Source organism: Rattus rattus, chromosome 11, assembly GCF_011064425.1.
Source record: "Rattus rattus isolate New Zealand chromosome 11, Rrattus_CSIRO_v1, whole genome shotgun sequence".
Lineage (NCBI taxonomy): Eukaryota > Metazoa > Chordata > Mammalia > Rodentia > Muridae > Rattus > Rattus rattus.
In genome coordinates, this window is record NC_046164.1 from 30,124,113 (window position 1) to 30,143,256 (window position 19,144).

Consider the following 19,144-nt stretch of genomic DNA (forward strand, 5'->3'; position numbering starts at 1 on the left):
AAGCTCTAAGAACAGCTTTCACACAGTGCTCAGCTAACTTGCCTTTAAGCAAAAGTTTCCAAAAAGGAAGGACCACACTTCCCATAAACAGACCTGGTTTGGGGGTCCATCTTACATCATTGCCTTGGCTGCCTCTGAGCTCCCAAAAGTTCCCAGAGATTCTCATTTCTAGAATTAATTCAGTCCTCCAGCAGTCCTTCTAGGAAGCTGTCTGGGGGAATGGGTGAAGAAGTTGTCTTTTTTATTTGAGGTCTCTAATAATGGGTAAAAGGACCCACTGTTGGGTGCTGACCCTGAGAATGGGCCCAGGAGCCAAGCAGGACACCTATGGATAGATGATGGTCACTTTTACAGCTCCACCGTCGTGATGAACCAAGTCATATTGACCACATTGTTGATTACATAGGTTTGAATGGTGACCCTTTCGTAGAAAATGCTTCAACACTGAGTTACAGATCTCAGCTCTAGACTTTAGTTGGTCCCAACTAACTTCCACATCATCCATTCCTGTTCTCTACCAAAAAACTTAAAACACTGAAAATAAAGATTAAATCAGAGTGAGGGAACCAGGGAAGGATGACCCAGAAGCTATTCAAAGATCTCTCCGGAAGCTCTAAGCAAGGCGGGCTTTAACTTCTTTCCTGGGTAGTGTGGGACAGCTCCCAATGTCTTCTTAAAGAAGAGAAGACTATACCATGCTCAAGTCAATCGAGATCCTTCCACAGCAAGCATTTCAGAGGGGTGAGAGAATTACAAGGTTTCTGTTTCGATAGAAGTATATTATTTTAAGGTACACTTGAAATTTTAAATGTGTACAAAGTCAGAGGTTTAAAAATGATTGGAAACCACAGCCTCGGTTTAGGAAGCAGATGGCTGTGACTCTGCCTTCTCGCTTAATCCTCGCCTGGTTTTGCAGTCCTCACAGGTGAGCAGGCAGTGCCTGGAAAAGAAGCAGCAACAGGTGGTGACTCACGTGTTGACAACGGAAACTCTTCGTGTGTGTGTGCGTGCGTGTGTGTGTGTGTGTGTGTAGGGTGTGGTGTGTGTGTTTGTGTGTGTGTGGGGGTGTGTGTGTGTGTGTGTGTGTGTGTGTGTGTGTGTGTGTGTGTGTGTGTGTGTGTGTGTGTGTGTGTGTGTGTGTTTGTGTGTTTGTGTGTGTGTGTGTGTGTGTGTGTTTGTTTGTGTGTGTGTGTGTGTGTGTGTGTGTGTGTGTGTGGGGGTGTGTGTGTGTGTGTGTGTGTGTGTGTGTGTGTGTTCCATCTCCTAGCTTCCCAAGCACTCATCTTACCACAGTAAGGAATGCATAGAGACACATTTGATTTTATAGTTCACTAACTTACCTTTTTTCTGTTGTTGTTTTTAAATTGAATAGTTTCTTAGGTTACAATTATCCAAATACCCTTCAATAATGATGTTTATGTTGAGACACATGGTTGTACTTGTGCTCAGGGTTACATAAAAGCTAAACACTGTGACTCTTTGACCTGGAGGTGGAGTAATTTCTACCACCACCACCACCACCACCACCACAACAACAAAAATCACCAAGTATTCCAGGTGGAGTGGCTTACTCCTGTAGTCCAAGAGCTGGGGACTTGGGCTGTGAAGAGGCCTATGGGGTAATATAGTGAGATATTTGCCTAAAAAGTAACATTATGTGCGCATTGCCTCTTGGACTGCAACATTGTTAGGAGGCTGTTACACTTTTACTTTGCTAGAAAAATCAAATGGCCTTGCGAATTACTGCCTCTGAGGTGAAAGGGTAGTGGCCTTTCACACAGGGCTTAACCTCCGGTTACCTCCCACTGGTGCCAGCCCAGAGTGCGGCTTTTAATGCCAGAAGTGGGCAGGCAAAACAGCTATAGAATAAAAAGCTGAAACACGAAGTATGGCTGTTGGAAAAAAAAATGTAGATTTCATCATTGTTCCAGAACCTGATGTTGGGTTAATAGCAAGAAGACCTCCCAAAAAGGAAAAGGAAATGAAGAGTCATCATAACGCCTCCTTTGCTGACAATGCCTTTCTCTATTTTGCCTGCACACATCAGAATCCTGGGCCAACTGCACTGTGAGGTGAGTCCAAAGCACAGCTTTGCCAGGATGGAGCCAACCTGGAGTTGTCCGTACACAGAGTTAATGCTTCCCACGGCCTTGCAACCATAAAGGGAAATGTCAGGGTTTGCAAATAAACTGGATGTTGAAGTCTCTTCTTCCTATGACCACCAATGTCTCCTCAGATGCCCAGCTCTGGACTGTGGGTAACTCAGTGTAGAGGTGATGGTTAAAGGCCATCCGTGTCTACCAAGCAGGGACTACAGCATTCTAAAGTCAGACAACCAGGAAGACAGTTTGACCTTGACATCCAGCCCAACATTGCTGCTGCTGCTGCTGCTGGGCTCCTCAAGTAGAACAAACTGTGACAGGCTCAGTAGGGTTCTTTCTGGAGAACACAAGGCCCTGTTTTCAACCATGGCACCATAGACAACAGGCTGTGGTGGTGTGTACCGGCCGTGGTAGCTCTCAGGAGAGAGAGGGAGGAGGATAGGAAGATCAAGGTCATCCTTGAGCTACAGAGTAAGTTTGAGGCCAGCCTCGGCTACATGAGATGGTCTCTAAAATAAGAGATGCAGCCCATTGTGACAAGTGAGAGATCTGTGCCCCTAACTAACTACTTCTGTGGCAGGACAATAAAAATAGTACTTATTTGAATGTCATGAATAATCATTTTCCTTCCTCACAACACCTCAGGGAAGTTATTCTGGTCATTATGTTAGACAGATAAGGAGCCTAGAGTTCAAGAAAACTGTAGTAGAACTGACTTTCAAACCCCAGGAGCAGAGGACTTGCTGTGCATTCTAACCTGACTGCTTATGTCCCCATAGAATATTATCAGAATGTGTGTGTGTGTGTGTGTGTGTGTGTGTGAGAGAGAGAGAGAGAGAGAGAGAGAGAGAGAGAGAGAGAGAGAGATTAAAGACTCTAAAATGTTCTGTAGTAAGAAGACTTTAAATGTTGAGCTACTATGCAATGAATCCTTTAGAGATTTTTTTTTTTTTCCGGAACTGGGGACCAAACCCAGGGCCTTGCACTTGCTAGGCAAGCGCTCTACCGCTGAGCTAAATCCCCAACCTCCTTCAGAGATTTTTTACAAGGCCTAGAATGCAGTAGGTATTCATTAAATGCACATTAAGAAGCATGATTAGTAGTGATTAAGTTAAATAATAAATAATTCTTGAAGTTCAATAGTAATAAATCAAAGCGTAAGGGTTAAAGGATTTTCCTTAAGAAATAAAATTATTAACGTGCTTCATCTTATAGTGAGTAAAGTCTCACTTCACTTCTTTTTGTTTGTTTTCAAGACAAAGTCTGGCTACGGAGTCCTGCCTATCCCGGAACTCAGAGTGTAGACCAGGCTGCCCTTGAGCTCACAGAGACCCTCCTGCCTCTGTCTCTCCAGTGCTGGGACTAAAGGCTTTCACCACTAACCGCAGCTACTTCCCTTCTGTCATTATCATATACACTATCTCATCATCACCATAATACAATCCCTCCATCACCACGAACCTGTTGTGCTCGGGTCCAAAGCCAGCGCCGCGGAGCTGATCTTCAAAGGAATGGAATTTACTCTGGCACACTCTTATGTAGGAAGCTTTCCCAAGGCCAAATCCCAAGAGACCAGCCACTGTAAAAGCAGGTGAGAAAGGCAGACAATCGAGACCTCAGCATCCTGTCCATTAACCATTGCTACGCCTTCTGAACACTGGGCCTTTTACAGTCACGCGAGCCTCTACTGGGGGCAGGTCTGATCTCTGGAGACTTTCTGATCTCTGCTTTGAGCTGACGTCAGGAGGGACAGGACAGAGCGCACACGGAGCCTGTCCTAGAGTGGGCATCCAGGGCATGGCCCAGCTGAGGTTGGAAGGGGACAGGGGAGGGGGAGTCTGGGTTGTGCCTGCAGGTAGCCTCTATGTTCCTGGGGCTCCCCCTACCCTTGCCCCTGGAGTCAATAAAGAGAGGGACCTCCTGTAAAAGAAATCTTCTCCAGCTGGAAAGGAGATTCCGTTCATGACCTGGAGAATTCTTCTACCCAAAACCATCTATGTGTATCAAGGAGATGAAACCCAGAATTTGCAGTAGGGACCGACGCCCCCCGCAGATTTGGGAACCCAGGAGTTCTGGAGCCTCTCTCACATAGACACCAAGAAAGCCGTATACATCTTGCCAGTGTCTGCCTGTGCTTTAGGGAAGGCAGTGGCCCGAGTTCCTGCTGTTAACCAGCAGGTCAGAAAGTGTTGGGGTGAACCAGGAAGCTGTAGGCCATTGGTAAAAGAAAGAAAGGGCCTTGTAAGGATCAGTCCAGGCAACGTGCTTCAGCTGGGCACTCGCCTCCTCAGTTCTCATACACTTTGCCAAAATGAGTCTACTTTTTCCTTTCTTTTAGTGCGGGGAATGAACTTGAGGCCTGGTACGTCAGCCATTTTCCTAGGCCCCCATCCCTCATCTGTAAATATGACTTACGTGCAACTTTAGGCAATGATCCGAATCTTGGATTAGCAGCTAAATAGCCTGAAATGTAATATAGAAATGTATTATTTCACTTAATTATTTATTTAATTGTGTAAGGAAAATATCAAGGCCCAAGATGCAACGTTTCCAAAATGAGCACATCATTAATCTGAAGAATGGTTTTAGAGGAGTTGCGATTCGATCTGTGGTCGAAGTTAACTCCCAGGGGCTATCTTAGGCAAATGGTAAACCTTGGTTTTAACGTGTGGAAAACAGTAGGAAACCCACAATTAAAGGCTGATTTAACTTGATTCAGAGACTCGTCACTGCACTCTACTTTTAAGACTGATTTGACAGAAGAAGTTCAACAGGGGCTCATAGTATATTCATTGAAATTTAATTTTTTAAAGATTTATTTTATAAACTGAAGACAGCTTGTCTTCAGACACACCAGAAGAGGGCATCGGATCTCATTACAGATGGTTGTGAGCCACCATGTGGTTGCTGGGATTTGAACTCAGGTCCTCTGGAAGAGCAGTGAGTGCTCTTAACCACTGAGCCATCTCTCCAGCCCTGAAATTTAAATTTAATTCTTAATGATCTGTCTGTCTGGCTCCCCTCCCCCTTTCTCTCTCTCTAAGACAAGGTTTCTCTATGTAGCCCTGGCTCCCCTGGCACTTGCCCTGTAGAGCAAACTGTCCTCCAATTCACAAATCTACATGCCGCTGCTCCTGAGTGCTGGGGCTGGAAGCAGATGTCGCCATGCCTAGCTCATTACAGTTTCTAAATGCAAACACTGTAGCTCATGCTAGGCACTAGGCAGACTAGTGGGCTTTCAAATATGTCTGTCCCATAATCTTTAGCAACTCTGGGCATATTATGCTACAGAAAGAGAAAAATTAAGGCACAGAATGAATTAAGTTGCCTAGTCAGATCACCTTAAACTAGGGAGATGGTTCTGAATGGGCTGGGTGGGTTAAACATAATCACAGTGATGGATGAATGGTATTGAGGAGATCCGAGGTGGGAAAGCTTGGCTCAGCGTAGCTGGCTTTAGAGACATAGAAAGAAACCACCAGCCAAGAAGGGTAGGTGGCTTCTAGAAGCTGGAGAGGGGGAAGAAGATGAACTTCCAGGAGAAACACAACTGTAGCCATACCTTGATTTTAACCCAGTGAGAGCCGGCTGAGGATGCTGTTTTGGAAGGCGCTAGAAACTTTAGGAGGTAGAGCATCACTAAGGAAACGGTCTCTGGGCATGGGTGTTGAGGATTCATTGCCTGAACCTTCAGCACTTCCTTCCCACTTCCTGCTTCCTGATTTTAATTACAATGTGACCAGCTGCTTCATGATCCTGCTACCCGCCTTTCCCCACGAAGGCAGACTACATCCTTTCTTAAAGAACCAAAAGCAGCTCCTCCTTCCTTAAGCAGCCCTTGTTGTCATGGCAACAGGAATCCCTAGCCTCCACATTCATGGCCCTTTCCCTGGCCTTTGAAATCAGTCCTGTTGCCTCCAAACCTCACACTGCCCACTAGCATCTCTCTAGTTACGCCCCCTGGCCTCCTTCTCCATCCCAAGTCCCTCTTTAGATGAGAAATAAACCAATGATAATCTATTTTAAAGTCAGCTAACGACCTTAATGCCACCTGGAACTCAAATGTCTCTTTATCAAGTAATTAAATACATTCAGTCTTTCCAAAGATGAGGGGCTCTTTTTGTAGAGCCAGAAACTTCAGCTAAAAACAGGCAAAAGCCTGCATGAAGCAAAAAATCTTCCAACCAGTAAAATAAACATCCAGAGGTTTGTGGGAAGGCCACAGGAACTGGGCTCTCTGAAGTTAAAGCCTTCGTGGGTGCTGCCTCTTACCTTGGTGGACCAGTCCCTGGGTGACAAGCATGCTTATTAGAGAAAAAGGCAGGGCTGTAAAACAAACAAACAAAGCCCCCTCAGTATTAGTGTCTTAACACATGGTCCCTCCGGGCAGTCGAGATTGCTCAATGGGTACAAACATGTCTCCAAGCCCGGCAACCTGAGCCTGATCCCCGGGGCACACAAGGTGAAAGGAGTGAATCTAAGCTGTCGTCCACTTGTGCACACGTGCACGTGTGAGTGCACACCCGCACCAAATACAATCAATTTAACAGACGATCGCTCAGCCCCTCACCTAGAATAGGGATAATTACTCTAAGCTTTTTTTTTTTTCTTACCTAACTTGTCAGTGAGTTTTACTCACTTTTAGTTTTCAAGATAGGGTCTTACTATGTGGCCCTGGCTCTTCTGAAACTCAGGATGGAGACCAGGTTGGACCCGAACCCATAGGGATCCACCTGCTTCTGCCTCCAAGTGCTGGGATTAAAGGCGTGGCCAACGTAACATAACGTTACTATTCGACAAGTATTTCTTTAAAACAACATGGAGAATTTTCTTGGGATTCAGTACCCTAGCATGATGCACAGCCTTAATCTAAACCTGCACCCACATTCAACTTGATCCCTGACATCCATGTTGACTCCAGCGGCTACATCCAACACTGGTCTCTCAATGTGTGTGTTTAGCTGTAAATTGGAGTGTGTGTGTGTGTGTGTGTGTGTGTGTGTGTGTGTGTGTGTGTTTCTTCCTTTGGTTTTCAAGACAGAGATTCTCGGTGTAGACCCTGGCTGTCCTAGAACTCAATCTTAGACCAGGCTGGCCTAGAACTCAGAGGTCCATCAGCTTCTGTCTCCCCAGTGCTGGGAACAAAAGCATGCAACATCCTACCCATCTATATTTTGATATTTTCAATCCTGAACATAAAAGTTGAAAAGCAATATCATGGACTTTTGTAGAGCCTTCTTTTAGCCTCATCACCGAGAGCTAAGAGCTGCAATAGGCTGTTAACCTTTCCTTGCAACCGAGACAAGTCTGGTAGCAGCCAGTTTTCTTGTTACATTCTCTGGATGTATCCCTATATTTTGCTTTGTATTCCTGTCATTATTATTCTTTCTCTGAGCCACTTGCTGTTTGCAAATACCAATACTCTTTATTACTGAAGATTTTCAACAGGGAGCTTCTACCACAGTACCACGAGCATAGTCAAGAAATTTCTGTTTGAATACTCAGACTCAAGAGGAATGATGTCTCTAACATACAATCTACGTTCAAATCTCTCCACCTAGTCCAAGAATGTCCTTCACAGCTGCAGGTTCCCCCAGGACTATGCACTGTGTTGACTGTCCAATCTGTTTCCATCTAGGGCAGTTTCCTGTTGTTTCTCTTCTGATTTTTGTCTTCCATAACATTTTGTCCCCTTATCTGCCAAGGAGACATTTCTGCTAAGCACATGCAGTGTTTAGTTGAGGTTTCCAGTATAAGCAATTGATCCTGACATGAAGGGCTTCTAGCTCTCCCACAGTGTGTCAGATGGCCTCTTCAGAAACAAAGAGCTGCAATAAGCTGTTGACCTCTCCTAGCAACTGAGAACGAGTCTGGTGGCAGGCAGTTTTCTCATTACAGCCAGGAGGCAGATGGCGAACTAATGGGCCACACTGCCGTGTGAATCTACCAGGTCAGTAAAGCTCCTGGTTCAGATCAGAGAGTATCAGAAAAAGACATGGGGTTCTAGAGAACCAGTAAGCACAGTGATGCGTGACGAATGCCGACTTGTAACGTGGATGATACAGACTCTAGACAGTTTATGATATCAAGTCTGTCAGAAACGTCCCCAGCACGGGGCTGGATGACAGGGTTCCATGGGGCCACTTTCAAATGTCAAATTATGAATTTTTTAAACCCAAAAGGGTTTTAATAGAGCCTGATCTCACAGCCTTGTCTTATGTAAGGCGATCCTGGGACGAGGACGAGTCTCAGCAGAAAACTGTGAGTAGAGAGAAATATCGACGGGTGCTGCCAGCTCCTGCCCAATCAAAGGTCCTTTCTGAACGGCTCCCTGTGTGTGAGGCTCAAAGTCCAGATGACCCTGCCACCACGTCTGAACCGAGATGCTGGTGGAATTTGCAGCGGTCTACTTTGCGGAAGAAATGCCCACTACATAATATTTTTGCCCCACGTTCTTACTTCCGTGAAGAGTCACCTGTGTGTCTGTCTTTACTGCGTGAGGTAAAGTGCTGGATAACTGCATATTATCTCTGCCTGAAGAGAAGAGTGTAGAATCGAGCTCTAAATATCCATAAGTAAACACCCAGGTTCTTTACGGACTTAGGCAAAGTTCCTGCTCAAAATTAATTGGTTATCCTGATGCTATTCCAAGGAGACATGAAGGCATTCTACTGTTACAACATTTAATTATTAAATCAATTATTAATTAATGTATTTATTAATTTTATTAAATCAAACAGTTTATTGTTGAATTGATGATTATTAAACTATTAATTAAGACCCAGAGTGTGACGACAGTACCTCTCTTCCAGAAACTCTCTTCTTGACACTCTCGGATTATCTTGGCGATCTCCCCTCTGTGGATGTGCAGCTTTGATTTGGGGCAAAACAACAGGCTCTGTAAAGAAAGACACTGTGGGTTAACTGAGCCCAAGCACCTGGGAGGCTGAGGCAGGAGGATCCTGAGTTCAAGCACAGCCTGGGTTAGATAGTGAGATCCTATGACAACATCAAACTAACAAACAAGAGTTAGACAGTGACAGACTGAGGTGGGGAAGGAAGCCTCGCTATGCATCCTCTGGAGGGGAATGGGATATTTCCCGGCACAGACTGGAGGCCCCTAGCCACTGATTTCCAGCTGGCCATGGTGCATTGACTTAGACAAGATGGAATTTCTGCTCAAGAGACAGGGCAGCTGGGCTGGGATTTAGCTCAGCGGTGAGCGCTTGCCTTAAGGCCCTGGGTTCGGTCCCCAGCTCCGAAAAAAAAAAAAAAAAAAGAAAAAAAAAAAAAAAAAAAAAAAAAAGAAAAAAAAGAGACAGGGCAGCTCAGAGACCTGAGTGTGTAGCCAGCTCTCCTAGGCTGACTACTGCAGGCACCGGGTTCCTGCTCTCCGCGCTCTCCGAGGTGCACTGTCATCACCATGCTGGCTTGTTCCTGGGCCTCTGGGGTCTCAAGCTTCAGCTCAGTATTGCGTCCTTGGTGAAGACAGATTTGTTGTTTTTTGTCGGGTCTATTTTCATTTTGCTTTCGATTCTTTGCTTGTGGCTAGTTATATGGATGTTGATCACCATTTCCTGGCATCATTTTCACACTCAGCACACAGACACTCCAATGCACCGACAGGGCCAGAGGACCCTGTGAAGCCTATGATTCTATAATAGTGCAAACAGGTCTCTCCCTCATTTTCTCTGTCCCTCCTGACAGCCCAGTGGAGGAATGCAGAGGTCAGCATGGCTCCCAGCAGCCAGCAGCTATGGCAATGCACGCTGGTGGAACCCAGTTGCCGTCTACACTCTAGATCCGCAGAGTGAGCACCCCTCCCCCTACACATTTCCAGGGTAAACACAGATGGCCCTGACTTAGAGGCTCATATTTGTGTGTCTGCGTGCGTATGTGTTCGCTCGTGTGTGCGTGTTGCATGTTAGTATACATTTTCATATACATGCAGATGTGTGGAGGCCAGAGGTTATGTATCTCTATGTTTTATCTATTTTTTTGTTTGTTTGGTGTGTATTGTCTTGTCTTGTTTTGGTTTTGAAAATAGCATCACTCATTGAATGCCAGCGCTCACTTCACTCAGTTACGCTGCCTGGGGAGCCTCTGGGACCCTCCCATCCCTGTCTCCCTAGCGCTGGGATCACAGCCGTGTGCTGCTGCACCAGGATTTTCATGTCGATGTTGAAGATCCAAAGTCAGGTCCTTGTGCCTGTACAGCAGGCATTTTGTAAACTTATGTAAACTTTATTCTACTTTAGCATGTTGTGCTTCGTAGCTTCACATCAACTCAACACATGCTAAAGTCGTGTGAGGAGGAAACCTCAATTACAAAAAGGCCTCCATCTGGGTGGAGGTGGCATACACCTTTGACCCCAGCACTCAGAGGCAGAAGCAGGCAGATCTCTGTGAATTTGAGGCCAGCCTGGTCTACAGAGCAAGCTCTAGGACAGCCAGGGCTACACAGAGGGTCTCTGTTGAGAGGGAGAGAGAGAGAGAGAGAGAGAGAGAGAGACCGACCTCCATAGGGGAAGAGTCCAACCTATTGTTTATTGTGACCCTGGGCTAGTGGTCTGGATTCTACAAGAGCAGAGGCTGGACTGGGGGAGCCCGTAGTAAGCAGCTCCCTCCATGACTCCCGTCTCCAGTTTCAGCCATGTCTGAGTTCCTGCCCTGACTTCCTTTGACGATGAATCCTTCTCTCCCCAAGTTTCTCTTGGTCAGAAAACCTTACTAAGACACATGTTCTGAAGGTGATACATGTTCAGTGGGGACTCTAAACACTTTGAAGTTTAAACTTGTCCTAGGCTACTGAGAAGCAGTGTGGTATTTACGCACAATGCTGGACAGCAGCATGGAGGACCAGCTTCAGGTTAACTACGTGTGAAATTACAAGGGGTACCCACAACACTCTGCAGTGGACCATGACCTGTCTATAGCCATGGCAGAAATAAAGGAAACCTCCCAACATGTATAAGGTGACACACACACACACACACACACACACACACACATACTCATACACATATACACACACTCCCAAATACACACATACACCACACACACACATACCCACATTCATACGTATTTACACACACACTCACAAATACATACTCACACACAGACACACACACATACCCACATTCATACGTATATACACACACACTCACAAATACATACTCACAGACGCACACACATGTACACACATTCATACACATATACATATACACTCACAAATACACACATACACCACACATACACATACACACACATTCATACACATATATACACACACTCACAAATACGCATACACACCATACACATACAGACACATACACATACACACATTCATACACATATACACACACACTCACAAATACACCACAAACACACACATCACATATACACATACACACATTCATACACATATACACACACACTATACACACACACACACACACACACACACACAGATCTAACCATCATAATTTCTGAGAGTCCAGCACTCATGATCAGAGAATACTCCGTAAGTGGGGCTCGGGAGATCTTTTACAGAAGCCATGAATGTTTTAGGATTGTCTAGTTTACTGGGCAGCTCGGGTGTCCAAATGCAGCTGCTGCTGTCACTTGTCTATTTCTCCCGTTTAAGCATTTGTTGCTTAAGTGCTCTCTCCACCCAGAAACAATGTTACACTTGAAAAGCTGACTCCAGAGAACTCCAGAGAACTCCAGTCACTCATCAAACACTTGCTCTCCTTTTACCACAGGCGCCTGAGCCACGACGCCCCTTCCTAACAGGCTGGCGTTCTTGCTCTCGATCTGCCCGCTAATTAGCCATCATCATGAGCCCCGTTATGCCGAAAGCAGCACGCACAGCATATGTTCGGGATAATAACCGTGGGAGGCAAGAATGGGAAGACAAGGCTCTGGGTCTTTCTGTTAGAGACAAACCATGGCTTCGCTCTGCCTCAGAACGCCTGCTCAGTCCGACTGCTGTGCGGAGTGAGTTAAGCTGGATCCTAACGGGGGAAGAGTAAAGAGTTTGTAAACAAAAATTTTAACAGGCCCTTCAAGACAACGCAGCAGACGCATCTTCTTCCTCCTTCCTCCTGCCTGTGTCCATCTGACAAAGAACCGGCCTGAGAAAAAAGTGCTTGACAAAAGTCAGGAGCGTTCTTGGCTGGTAACATGCCTGCCACACAAGCGGGACAGAGTTTGGATCCCCAGGACCGCTTAGAAAGCGGGATGACGTGGCATGTGTCTGTAATTTCGGTACTAAAGAAGCCGAGGCAGGGGGACACCTGTGACTTACTGGCCGGCTGGTCTGGCTGAATCACTGGGCTCCAGGCTCAGTGAGAGACTCTGCCTCAAGGCAGAAAGAGGAGAGCTGGGGTGGTTAAGGCACTGGCGACCAAGCTTGGTGACCTGAGATCAACCCATTGAGCTCACGTGGTATACAGAGAGAAATGATCCTGCGAATTGTCCCCTGACCGCCTCACACTTGCCACACACACATGATAAATAAACGAACACATGCATAGTTTTGGAAATGGTGTTGACTGAGGAAGATGGTGAACATCAATCCCTGGCCTCCACGCCAGGAACACACACACACACACACACACACACACACACACACACACACAGTCATGGATGACTCTCCAAGGACAGGATCTAGCGACAGTCTTGTGTGATCGCTTTCCTCAGACGGCAGAATCTCAAGCGAAAGCGTACCTGCTTGCTCAGGGGCGGCAAGTGGTGACTTTTCTCTTGGTTCCCGTGAGTGGACACTGAGGCCATGATGCTGTCGCTCGCTCTTCTATCCCCGTTGCGTGTTCTGAGCGCTCCGTGTCCCGGGTGACTAAGAGAAGTGGAGAGACTCACTGTACACACAGGGTCTGAATATTTGTGCTCCAGGCTTCAAGTCACCCCTCACATCGACGCCACTGTTTTCATTTCATTGTTAGTTTCCACCTGCAGCTATCTCGAAACTCAAGGTTTTAAACAATTATTTATTATTGGGGGTGTCGTGGGGGCGCATTGCGTCATGAACACATGGAGGTCAGAGGAAAACTTGCAGGAGTCAGTTCTCTCCTCTTCTGTGGGTCCCAGGAATCAAACATAAGTTATCAGGTTTGGTGGAAAGCATTTTTACCCACAAAAAAAATTAAAATTTTTTTTCTTTTTTTTTTTTTTTCGGAGCTGGGGACCGAACCCAGGGCCTTTTGCTTGCTAGGCAAGCGCTTTACCACTGAGCTAAATCCCCAACCCCAATTTAAAATTTTTTAATAATGGATCAGTATTAATGGAGGCTGGAGAGTCAAACCCCGCCTGGAGCTGAGATTACACATACACATCTGTAAACTACCTAAAGTGGGTGCTGAGAATTGACCTTAGGTCTCTTCAGTCCCTAGGATCCCAATTTCTAGTGACTCCCCAAAACACATCTATACACACCGCATAAACACATGAACCTGCGCTCACCAACAGTGACGGGCTTTATTGCACACATGTTTTACTGCCTATAAACTATGTCTTTAAAATGGCTCAACGTGTTATTAAAAGTTAATAAGTATTCAAATGTTTGCTGAGTGTCTTTGCTATGCCAAGGATGAGGCTATGAGAGCCAAAAGAAATTCAGTGTACGAGGAACACAGACTGGGAGTCGGTAGTTACTCACCAGCAGAAGGTCCAAGAGGCAAGCACAGGACACTAAGGAAGGAGAGTGATAAAGGTCTGTCCTGCCCCTCAGGTGTGCAGTCCGCAGGACACACTGATCCTGAGCTTTCAAAGGGGGAGTCCGGGAGTCGGGCAGCTCGTTTAGGCAGTGATTAACCTGTCTAGATAAGAACCCCAAGACCCAAACTGACATCTTTTCCAGAAGCATGAAAGTGAGAGATTTGGCTTAGGAAATATCGGATTTGGGAACTGGGAGCTCGGGGTGGGTGCAAACCCTGGAATTATCCAGTAAAGACTAACATGGCGGATCTGGGTCTGGAATTTCAGATTAGGGAAGGCTGGGGAGATGAATTTGAAAACTACCATCATAGGGACGAACGTTAAAGCTAGGAACACATTCCTCTACAGAGAGAACTGGAAAACGTGAACACGGAACCCAAAGGAGGATTGACAAGCAAATAAAAAGACCATCGACCAAGGAAATAACTGAGGGAAGGGCGGATGCAACTACCATGGAAGGAGCCATCAACTGTGATTGCATGGCCTGGGGCTGGCAAAGACAGATGTGCTCCAAGTGGACCACAAGCCTCCTGTTCCTAGGCCTGGGCCCCATCGACTCTCCCACTAAACGGACAGCTCATAGAGAATCGTGTTTCCTACATTAGTGACTCAGTGGCAAGAAATATAAGCCCAGGGCCTCTCCCTGTACATTTCATCTTGGGTGCCTCGTATTGGGGAGTAGCATGATGTTAGATACTGGAGTGTTAGATACTGGAGATGGAGTGTTAGATACTGGAGATGGTAATAACAGCCTGACTGTGTGCACCCCTCCCCTCGAGAGAGAGTCTCACCATGTCACCCTTTAACTCCCTGTGCAGGCTAGATCTCATAGAGATCTATCTGTCTGCCATCCGAGTGCTTCATTAAAAGTCTGGAACAATGTCCTGCAACACACCAATTTTAATTCTGACTTTCTTTGTGGGTCCCAAGGATTGGACCAAGGAACATAAAGTGCCTGGGCCTCAACTTTGTCACCTGAATGTTGGGCATAGCAATCTTAAGCTGTGGAAGGATGACAGGACCAGAGAACAGGGGTGGGTGTCTGGACAGTAGGGGAGCAGTCGTCAGAGTGGCCCTGGGAATCTTATTTTCTAGGAATTAAGACCCTAGGAAATCTTTGCCACCTATATATAGACAAATTAGATTTTTTTTTCCACAAGCCAAACCCACATACATCTCAAGAAGCAAGCAACCTCAGTGTTGGTGGGCTGGGCCCTCCAGAACCCAGTTGCTTCCTTTAATCAAGCCTTATCTTCTGGGCACGCGCGCGCGCGCGCGCGCGCGCACACACACACACTTAGGTCTGGACTAGGGGTGCCTGACCCAGTCTGTGGTGGGGGAGGGGAGGTTGGCCCAGAATCAGCTAGCTAGATTTCAAGGCTAGGCCCTTCCAAGAAGGCTGACAGCAAAACTCCAAGTCGGCACCGCAGCTTGGGGTCGCAGGAGTTGGTGGCACCTGGAGAGGAGCCAGGCGGGGAAGGGTTGGAGACTGGCCCCCCGCGGAGAGGCACAGCCTGTGAAGCGCCGGCCCTGAGGCTGCCAAAGTCCCAGGACCCGGGAAAGAAAAACACTGCCCCAGGCTACCTCTTCCGCTGGCAGCCCACCCTCAGTGGGTTCACCGATACCGGTGGGTGAGCAGGTAGGTGCTACCGAGGCGGAGCTTCCTCCCCACCCCCACCCCACCCCCTCAACACTTACGATGACAGCAGACAACCCCCCCCCGCGTCGTCCACGCCCACCGCCCCATCCTGAGGGCCCCTCTCCCCTCACCTTTCTTCGCGATTTTTCCTTTCTTCCCTCCTTCCTCTTTCTTCCTGCTCTCGCTCCGCCCCGCACCTCTGCGTCGCCAGCAAGAATCAGCAAGTGCCGCCCCCACTTGTAGTCTCGTTCTCTGTTGGTGACACCGGGAGAATCCAGCACTTTCTAGAAGCCCCCGCTTCCCTGTCTCTTCCTGACACCTGGTACAGTCTGCCTCGTTGTCTTTCACGTGACTCAGTCCTCCCGACAAAAACACAGGCGACTGCAACTGTCTGTGTTTCCCTGAACCCCCTCCCTGGGCCGCACTTAAGCATTCACCTCAGAATGCACTGTGCTGTGGACAACCCGGTAGGGTCCCCAACCCGAGGGAGTCAGTCAATCGCAGCCCACCTTGGTCCTTTGCCTTCCCTTGCCAAACTTTCCCCATCCCAATGGCTGGCCTGTGAGGGGAAGGCAAGGCACAGAAGTGTGTGTGTGTGTGTGTGTGTGTGTGTGTGTGTGTGTGTGTGTGTGTATCCTAGTATGTGTGAATATAAGTGCCTATGTATGTGGGAATGTAAGTATGGGAGTACACTATCTATGTGTGTCTGTGTGGATGTAAGTATATGTTAGTATGTATTAGTATAAACCTGTGTCTATATATGTGAGTATGTGTAAGTATATATGAGCGTGTGTTATGTATATGTATGTATGTCCATGTAATTGTGTGTGACTTAGTATAAGTATGTATGTGTGTTAGTACATGTGATGGTGTATAGGAGGATGAGCGAGGGTGTGGATGTGAGTGGTGGTGTGTGAATGTGTGTATACGCATGTAAATATGTACCTGTGTAAATGTGTGTTGTGAACAAGCATTTTTGAACAGATGCTGTGTCTGCAGAGACTGACCAGTATCGCAACGCTGTAGGAGAGCTTTGGCTGTTTACAAGTCCAGAAGCGAAACACATTATCTAGCTTTAACCTTCAGAACAGGGATTCTGGGGTTGGGGATTTGGCTCAGTGGTGAGGCTTGCCTAGGGGAGGCGCAAGGTCCTGGTTAGGTCCCCAGCCCCTGGGAGGGGAAGAAAGAAAAAAAACATATATCAGAACAGGGATTCCTACTCTCTGTCAAAACCAACATCCTGTGACTAATGGAGATCGGAAGAGGGCGTTGGATCCCCTGGAACTGGAGTTGCAGCTGCTTGTGAGCTGCCAAGCAGGTGCTGGGAATCCAACCCAAGTCCCCTGCAGAGCAAGAGGTGCTCTCAGCCCCTGAACATCTCTCCAGGCCCTGGCATGGCCTTTTCTACCCTGGTCTCCAGCCTGGTCCTTCAGGCTCAGGACAAAGCTAGTTCCTCTCAGGGCACAGTTACATCCACTGGGAAGGAGCACAGGAGCACAGCCGTGAGAGCATCGCCTCCGCTTGCTTTAGTTGACTTAAGTTTTTCCATTTTGGGAGGTCCCGAAGCTCAGCAAGGTGTACTTTAGCCTTCTAGATCAGATCTCTGCTCAACTCTACATGCAGACATGTTAATCATTTAAAGATTGCCTCTCTGAAATTGGCAACACGAGATTGATTACAAATCCACCTTCCCTCCCCAACCCTCCAGAAGCTGGGCGGTTAAGAGCGCCTGCTGCGCTTCCAGAGGACTGGAGTCAGGCTTGAAAGAGCCTCCAACTCCACTCCAAGGGATAAGACGCCTTCCTCTGGTCTCTGTGGGCAGATGTGAGCACTTGTGACACACACACACACACACACACACACACACACACACACACACGACTAAAGTAAATATATTTTTAAAAAGATACTGTTGGCTTAGATGACACTCCCTCCCTCCCTCGCAGACAGTGGCAGACCTGCCCTCTCAAAGCCCACTGCATTCTCTCCCTGTGGTCTTTCATTTGCCCTTGACCCCATTTTACTCTCAAATTAAAGGTAATAGAGGCCTGCTAATTTTATATTCTGTTACCAGAAGTCAGAAATAAGCCTCTGTGGTTCTGTGGTTTTCAGAGTTGAGCTTTCTAAGTGTACGTGTGAAATAGATGAGCTGTCTCCCTTACACCTCACACAAAACGTAAGTGGCATTTACCCTACACCGTCTTGCTGTGATGAGTGTTGGAGTGTGCGTGTGTGTGCGTGCATGTGTGTGTGTGTGTGAGTGTGTGTGTGTGTGAGAATGTGTGTGTGTGTGTGTGTGCTTGCGAGCACACGTGCATGCGCGTGCCTTATTTACATCTCTTCCCACCAGAATGTTCCAGTAAAATGCTTTAAATAGCTAGAAATTACCCTTTGTCACGCTTACAGCACGGACTCCCTAAATAAGACTTGTTTGACTACTCGGGTGCATCCCTGTACAAGCATGCTCAGAGTGACAAAACATGAGACAGTTCCACAAAGGAGCGACCTTTAATGAGAAGTTAGAATAAATCGACCCAGACTTGGCCCTACAAGCCTTACGTGTGGAATGAAGTCTGTGTTAGTCTTTACTTCAGCATCGAGCAGGGCCTGAGGAGCATGGCTGCACAGCCGATTCTCAGTCGTTAGTTTAGAATGTGCCAAGCTGCTCCCGGCAGACCCTGGTGCGAACTGTTTCCGCAGTCCTGTGTTGTTCCCAGGAAACAACAGATTCATTAGCTGGCGTTGTATGATTCAGCCCTCAGGCCCTCTGAGGGAGAGGCTGAATGACTGACACTCCCTCCTTTCTGCTTTTCCCTCAGCCTGGTTCAACTTTGATCTACTTCTTTACTCTCCTTTCACTTGTTAAAGACTCAGCCTTGAAGTCAGTTCTAGGAAAAACCTGTCAACAATTTAAGACACATAGGGGTGTAGTGACCAACATTCCTAACACCAGCTCCTACAATATTCTGTGCTGGACTACCCTCAGTGGTGCCTGCAGTTCATCAAGTCCCCCCCCCACCCAAGCCCCCCACCCCCTAGGCCCCCCTCCCAATCTAGGCCCCCTTCCCTAACCTAAGCCCCCTTCCTAACCTAAGCCCCCTTCCTAACCTAAGCCCCCTTCCTAACCTAAGCCCCCTTCCTAACCTAAGCCCTCCTCCCCAAGCCATCCTCCCCAAGCAAGCATCCTTCGGTGGATGCCTGCCAGCCCCTCTTCCCCATGTAAGTCATTTCTAGTAAACGCAACACACGTCGTATTTCAAACACCACCTGCCAGCTTTCATGTTTCTATAACAAATTACCCAGAACTGAGTACTTTATACAGAAAGGTGCCAGGTGTGGTGGTGCACGCCTCTAATCCCAGCACTGGGAAGGCAGAGGTAGGTGTGCTCTGTGAGTGTGAGGCCAGCCTGGTCTACAGGTCTACATAGTGAGTCCTAGGATATCCAGAGCTGCATAATAGACAATTGAGGGCTGGGAGGCATCATGATCTTAAGACACAAAGCCAGAGATGAGCTCGGGAACTAGGTATTTTATAACAACTCACTCACAGGAACTAAGCGCAGGCCCAAGAAAACAACTGCAATGCAGTCTAAGAGTGGCCCTGTGTCCGAGCACTGCCACTCTGAGGAAGCGACACACAAACCCTCGGAGTCGGGTAAGGATTGCC

At 47.3% G+C, this 19,144-nt stretch overlaps 1 protein-coding gene across 1 annotated transcript; it reads right to left on the reverse strand.

The window, feature by feature from the left end:
* Window positions 1-346: 346 nt before the first annotated feature.
* On the reverse strand, window positions 347-15,709 carry Ociad2 (OCIA domain containing 2). Its single transcript, XM_032916525.1, has 7 exons — window positions 15,609-15,709; window positions 12,834-12,960; window positions 8,904-9,000; window positions 6,375-6,428; window positions 4,518-4,565; window positions 3,564-3,681; window positions 347-940 (listed from the first exon to the last, which is right to left on the reverse strand). The coding sequence occupies exons 2-7, from the start codon at window positions 12,897-12,899 to the stop codon at window positions 859-861; spliced, it is 465 nt and encodes a 154-aa protein (XP_032772416.1). The 5' UTR covers window positions 12,900-12,960; window positions 15,609-15,709; the 3' UTR covers window positions 347-858.
* Window positions 15,710-19,144: the final 3,435 nt, after the last annotated feature.